This window comes from Mytilus edulis, chromosome 11, assembly GCF_963676685.1.
Source record: "Mytilus edulis chromosome 11, xbMytEdul2.2, whole genome shotgun sequence".
NCBI classification, from domain to species: Eukaryota; Metazoa; Mollusca; class Bivalvia; order Mytilida; family Mytilidae; genus Mytilus; species Mytilus edulis.
The window spans coordinates 51,734,576-51,741,658 of record NC_092354.1 but is presented as its reverse complement, the minus strand read 5'-3'; the positions used below and the strand labels follow the sequence as shown (position 1 = coordinate 51,741,658).

The following is a 7,083-nucleotide window of genomic DNA, read 5'->3' as shown; positions in this document are numbered from 1 at the left end:
GCATAATGGGTGACACAATATCACACACCTATACCCCCCCCCCCCCCTCCAAAAAAAAATAAAATTTTGACCCCCAAAAAATTACCCTCATTTCAAGTAAAAGAGCCCTAAATTTTCATAAAAAAAAGCAAAAAACACCCAAAAAACACCAAATTTTCTTACTCCCAAAAAAATTTTTTTTTTTACTTTTTTATAAAAAAAACGTTATTAAAAACACCCAAAAAACAACAAAAAAATTCCAAAAAAAAATAAATAAAAAAACCGGGAGAACAGGCACAGAAAAAAATTCTGTGGGATTTAAGAGAAAAAATAATTTCCCCAGTGCGCCCCAACCTTGATTTTTAATTAAATTTATCAATATAGTCTAGTAATAAAACGGATCAATACTACTACAACTTAAATTGCTTTTTACATTTGCTATTTAATAGGACATGACTTTTAAATAGACTAAATCGATCATTGGAAATATTTACATGGTTGTCAAGAGTATGTTTACATGTTGCCTAGACAATGTTGTCATCACATGTAAACATATAGCAGACTGGTGCGGTCTTTCGTTTCAAATTAACAGTGGTGAGAAGACGTGAATTAATGTTTCAAGAAAGTAATTCTACAAAAATACAAATGGAAATTCAAGAGTGTCAGGCGCAGCCTCAACCACAGAACTGGCCATGGAGTTTAGAAGAAAGTAACATTTTGATAGAAAATATCAGTTACTATCAGAGAATGATTGAGACAATCGAAAGAGCTAAGAGTTTGGGACCGGTTAAACTTCCAAAAGCTCCGAAAAGAAAGGTGCAGGACTTATTTAAAGAAAAACTGGGAAAGAAAAAAAAGCAAACTATCACGACCCCTGAAGAACTTCACACCTTTCTAATAAGCAGAAAGGCGGATTTATCAAAGACAATTTCGAGGCAGAAGTTTATTTTTAATAGAGAAAAAAACCCTGTTAAACAGTTACAAGAAGCATACAAACACTTGGGAAGACATAACGCCCAAGGTATGCTGTTTAACATTACTTTCGGTGATTTCCTTAATGCTTTGAGAGACTGGTTTCTTTCGGCAAAGTTCAATACAACGTGGGACACATGGTTATCATCTAAGATAGATATATCTATACCTCATGCTCGGAAATTAAGACAACTTGCTAATCTACTTAAAGGATTTAATGGTTTTCTGAACATTAATGTTTCAATCAATGATATTCTTTCAAAACAAGAACTTATCAAACAAATGTTAGCAATTGATCAGTTTGCCACCTTTTGGAGACAGGGAGACTATATTCCAGCAGATGATGAACTTACTCCGTCACAAGAAGTTTGATATGTATGTGATATTGTATTCCATATAAGGAGTGATCATACATGATCAGTAGGTGGGACAACTCTTTACTATTGATTTTCTTATTCCATATAAGGAGTGATCATACATGATCAGTAGGTGGGACATAGTAACGGTTATTCATAACCGGGTAACTTTTAGTGGATGTGACAGTTCTAACTTTGAACAGTGATATTATGTTTATAGTGTTTGATTTGTATGTATTCATTGCACTTTTGTTTTCAAATTAAAATTTTGAAACTGATTATTGTTTTGGTAATAAATTAACCGTAAGTAAATAAAGATTTAAAACTTAGTCATCTGTAATTCTTGTTCATAGAAAGAACCTGTTATTTCTTCGCCTTTTAAATCAATTATTTTATAAGTAAAAGGAATTGTATTTAAAACTTTTTCAATTACAAATATTTCTTTAGTCCAACGAGTAGTATAACCCTTTTCAAATTTACCCTTCTTTTTTGTTATTCTTACTCTAGTACCTGCTTTAAATTTAGGTTTTTTAATTTTCTCTTCCTTTTCTGGATATAAATTTTTATACACTGTTAATTCATTTTTTAATTTACTTGCTTGAACAGGTGTCATTTTAATTGAAGAATGTACTGTATTATTATAATTTTTAACTAATTTATCTAGTATATCATAATATTTAAAAGTTTCATTAGCAGTAAAGTATTTATACATATGTTGTTTCATTGTTCCTATCCATCGTTCCACTACACTGGATTTTTCTTCATTCTCAGTTGAATATAACTTTATGTTATTATCTTTTAACAATTCTTTTACTTATCGATTATAAAATTCAGATCCTTTATCTGACCAAATATACATTGGTTTTCTTTCTTTAAATAATGTTTTAAATGCTTCACTTACTGCTACTCCTGTTTTATTTTTCAATGGAATCAACCAACCATATTTACTAAAAATATCAATAACTGCTAATAAATATTTATAGTGTTTATTTTGTTTTGAATATTGTTGTATATCTATCAAATCAACTGCCCATGTTTGATCTATTGAATTAACATAAACACGTCTTTTAGGAAAAGATTTTATAACTCTATGATGTAATTCATCTGCTAATTTATTTGTTAGATTTGTTTTAGACATTTTTAAGTAACTAAAATGTTTTCTTAAAAAATGGAGGCAAAAAAGGATAAAATTTTATCCAAGCGAGGAGATTCATATAAACTTGTTTTGACAAAAGAATATAAACATAAAGCAAGTATTTATGTATTTAATTATAAAATTAGTCTAAAGGATGAAAAACAAGAAACATTTACAAATGCTTTTGATCACATGGTAGACTATTCCATAAAAGATTACCCTAATGGAAGAATTAAAATAGTACCTATTCATGAAATCATAATTACTAAACATAAAAGCTGGCCTATAAGAACATATAATACAGTTAAAAAGTTATTCATGGATCAAATGGAAAGATTATTAAATAGTGCTGAAGAATTAAATTTAGAAGAAGTTATTTTTGAAGTTACTATTATACCCAATAAAAGAGGGAAAGGTAAAGCTTTAAAAATATTAGATGTCATAAATAAAAGAAGTATTATCAAAATAAAAAATGATGATACAATATGTTTATCAAGGGCAATTGTAACTTCTTTAGCTTCAAACAAGTTGTTAGAAAATTTTACAAACTCACAATTAAAACACATTAAAGAGGGTAGACCATTACAAAAAAGAGTTGCTGAAGATTTACATGAACAATCAGAAGTAGAAATAAAAAAAGAAAGAAATGATTTGGAAGATTTAAAAGCTTTTGAAAATTATCTTAATATTAGGATAATTGTTTTTACATCAAATAGTACAGAATATATTGTATATGATGGTAATGAAGAATATAATGAACAAATATATTTATATTATCATGAACACTTTGACACTATAACAAATATAACAGGATTTTTAGCTAAACGTAAGTTTTGTAAAGTATGTTTAATTGGTTATACTGAACAACATACATGCAAAGATAACACAGTAACAACTATCAGAAAACAACATATTTGTGATAAATGTAACAAAACATATACAGGTAAAAATCACAAATGTGGTGAAAAAATATGTTTAATATGTTATGAAAAATACACGGAAAGTAATGAAGAACACTTATGTTATATGAAACCATCAGTACCAAAACAAGTAAAAAATAATAAATATATATATTTTGATTTTGAAGCAAATCAAGAAACAGGAATACATATAATGAATTTTTGTATAGCTTACGATTTAGAAAATATTTATTGTTTCAAAAATAACTATGTAAAAGTATTTAAATGTGATTTCAATATTGATGATTTAAACTTGTTAGAATTAGACATAGATGATTGTTTTAGTGATGTAGAAAAAATTAAATATGAAACAAATTCTGTAATAGACAACTTTTGTAAATATTTCATAAGAGATAAATTTAAAGACTACACTTTTATTTCACATTATGGAAAAGGTTATGATATGCAACCGATTTTAGGATATATTGTAAAAAATAAAATTGAACATAACATAATTTCTTCTGGACTAAAATTAACAGCTATGTTAATTAAAGGAATAAATTTAAGATTCATAGATTCTATAAATTTTACATTATGTGGATTAGCTGCTTTCCCAAAAACATTTGGATTTGTGGGTAACAAAGGTTATTTTCCACATTATTTTAATACAACAGAGAATCAAAAATATGAGGGAATTTATCCTGATAAAGAATATTTTGGTTATAATACTATGACAATTAAAAATAAAGAATTATTTGATGAATGGTATAATAAAGTTAAAGAAAAAGAATTTAAATTCTATAAAGAAATATTTTATTATTGTCTATTGGATGTTTTAATTCTTGCCAAAGGTTGTACCTTATATAGAAAATTATTTTTAAATATAACCAATAATTGTATCGATCCATTTCAATATATTACAATTGCTCAATGTTGTACAAAAATATTTAAAACATTAATGTTGACAAATGAAACAATTGGAATTCACAAAAAGATGACAATTAAAGAAGTACATTCACAAAAATCAATACAATGGTTAGAGTATATTTCTTTAGAATATAATATAATGATTCAACATGCTAAAAGAGGAGGTGAAAAGAAATTATTCATTAATAATAAATGTTATAAAGTCGATGGTTATTATTATGATAGAGAAAATAAAATGCGTAATGTTTATGAATTTTTTGGATGTTATTGGCATGGATGTACAAAATGTTATAGTCCTGAAGAAATATGTAAAAAAGATAGAAATAAAAAAACTATGAAAGAGTTATATGACCAAACTAAAGAAAGACTTAAAACTATTGAAGATTATCTAAAACCAAATGTAAAAATTCATACAATATGGGAATGTGAGTTTGATCAACAAAAATATCCTGAAGTTGATCCACATTTAAAACCTATTGATAAAAGAGATGCATTTTATGGAGGAAGGACAGAAACTATTCAATTATACAATAATCTTTCTGATTTAAAAGGTAGATATGTAGATTTTTGTTCTCTGTGTCCATCAGTAAATAAATATTGTAAATATCCTATAGGACATCCTATTACATATACAGATATTTCTGTAGATGATTATATAAAAAATAATTATTTCGGAATAATGAAATGTAAAATATTACCACCTAAAGGATTGTTTCACCCTGTTTTACCTTATAAACAATCAACTAGTGATAATACACATAAATTACTTTTTGGATTATGTAGAACATGTATGAATAAAATATCTTTTAAATGTAAACACATAGATGATCCTACTTTAAATAAACATGATAAAATACATGAAATAAAAAGATGTAAAGAATGTAAAAATATTAAAAATGAAAAATGTATACATTCTGATGAGGAAAGAGTTATAGTAGGTACATGGTCTACAATAGAAATAGATAAAGCAATAGAAAAAGGTTATAAATTACAAAAAATATATGAACTAGAACATTTTGAAAAAACATCTACAGATATATTTAAACTTTATGTAGATACGTTTATGAAATATAAACAAGAAGCTTCAGGATGTAAATGTGATCCTAAATATTGTAAAAATGATTGTAAAAACGATAAAGAATGTAAAACAAAAATACAATACATTATAGATAATACTGCTTATGATCTAGATATTGACAAAGTTAAGTACAATTCAGGATTAAGATTTATAGCTAAAATATGTTTAAATAATTTATGGGGACATTTTGGTATGAGAGACAATTTTACACAAAAAGAATATTGTTTTACTTTAGAACATATAACTAAAATAGTATTTAATGAAAAATATAAAGATATAAGTACTATGATATTAGATGAAGATATTGTTTTAACAGAATATAAAAATAAAGAAGAATACTCTAAACCTAATCCAAGTGTAAATGTTTATATAGCTTTGTTTACAACAGCACATGCTAGATTAAAATTATACGAACTATTGGATATTCTACAAGAAAGAGTTTTATACATGGATACAGATTCTTGTATTTATAATGATGATGGTTCTGAAGCTTGTAAAAAGATAGTAAGTATGATGGGAAATAAATTAGGAGATTTAACAGATGAAATTGTTTCAAAACATAACGCTAATCATATAAAACAATTTATATCTGCTGGTCCAAAAGATTATTCTATGAAACTAGATACAGAAAAACTAGTTAGCTGTTGTAAAGGTTTTAGATTAAATGCTGAAGTAGAAAAAAAGATTACATTAGATAAAAAAATAAAAATAGTTACTGATGAAAATGAAAAATATGAAACTGTTAAATATAATAATATAAAAATAGGAAAAGATCATCAACTTAAAACAGTTAAACAAGTTAAAGCTTATGATTATATGTTTGATAAAAGAATGGTATATTGTGAAAATGAAAATTTAATTAGAAGTTTTCCTTATGGATATTAAAAAATATATAATTTAAATTTTTATTTTAAAAAATAAAAGACTAAAAAATGATTGAAGCTTATACTGAGAAAGATGATCCTGACGCTAAAGTTATATTAGGAAGAATAATGTTATCAGATTATCAGATATGTTGTTTAAGAGATGATGGAGAATGTCCTTTGACTCCAAAAACAAATGGAAGTAATGGAAAAGTTTGATGGTAAAAAGTTATCTAAGTTTCCTCCTGGTTGGGATGCTTTTATTAGACCAGATAAAGTTTATGAATATGTTTTTGAAAAACCATGTCCTGAAATTTAATTTTTTATTTTATTTTATTATTTCTCTATACCCCTAAAAACAGAAAAAGTACAGGAATAGTACATACTTTTTTCTGCAATTTTGCTGTTTTCACCAGGAAAAGTACAGAAATTAGGGACTCTAATTTTTATCAATTTTTTCTTATTTTTCCAATTTTTCATACAAACGTAAATTGTATTTATTTTTTATTTTAATTTCCAAACAATAAAACCAGTTAATGCCATACCACCAACAACAAATGCAATCTCTCTATTTTTCTGGTCTTCTGATGGAGTATAAAAATCACTTAATGTAGGTTTAGGTGATAATGAAGTTAATTTTTTATTCGTGACACGATAGTATAGTTTCATTGCCTGGTCAACATCATCAAAAGTCTGAACCGCATGATGTTCCTTTTGTAATTGTTCATTTATAAAATCTAATCTTTGTATTCTTTTTTTATTCCATTCTGATTGTGCTTTTTCTAATTTTTCTATAGCTTTATCATGTCTTATTTTCTCTTCATTTGCATTACTACCCATATGTGAAAATAAATAATTACTCCCTGAAAATGCA

The 7,083-nt window shown here is 26.0% G+C and overlaps 1 protein-coding gene and 1 long non-coding RNA gene across 2 annotated transcripts; both read left to right on the top strand.

Moving 5' to 3' along the window:
- Positions 1–399: 399 nt before the first annotated feature.
- On the top strand, positions 400–1,585 carry LOC139495785 (uncharacterized). The gene is made up of 2 exons (XR_011657465.1): positions 400–1,375; positions 1,441–1,585. It is a non-coding gene; the product is annotated as an uncharacterized lncRNA (long non-coding RNA).
- An 890-nt stretch (positions 1,586–2,475) lies between these two features.
- Positions 2,476–6,231, top strand: LOC139494360 (uncharacterized). Its single transcript, XM_071282525.1, has one exon. It carries the CDS (start codon positions 2,476–2,478, stop codon positions 6,229–6,231), a length of 3,756 nt encoding a protein of 1,251 aa, XP_071138626.1.
- Positions 6,232–7,083: the final 852 nt, after the last annotated feature.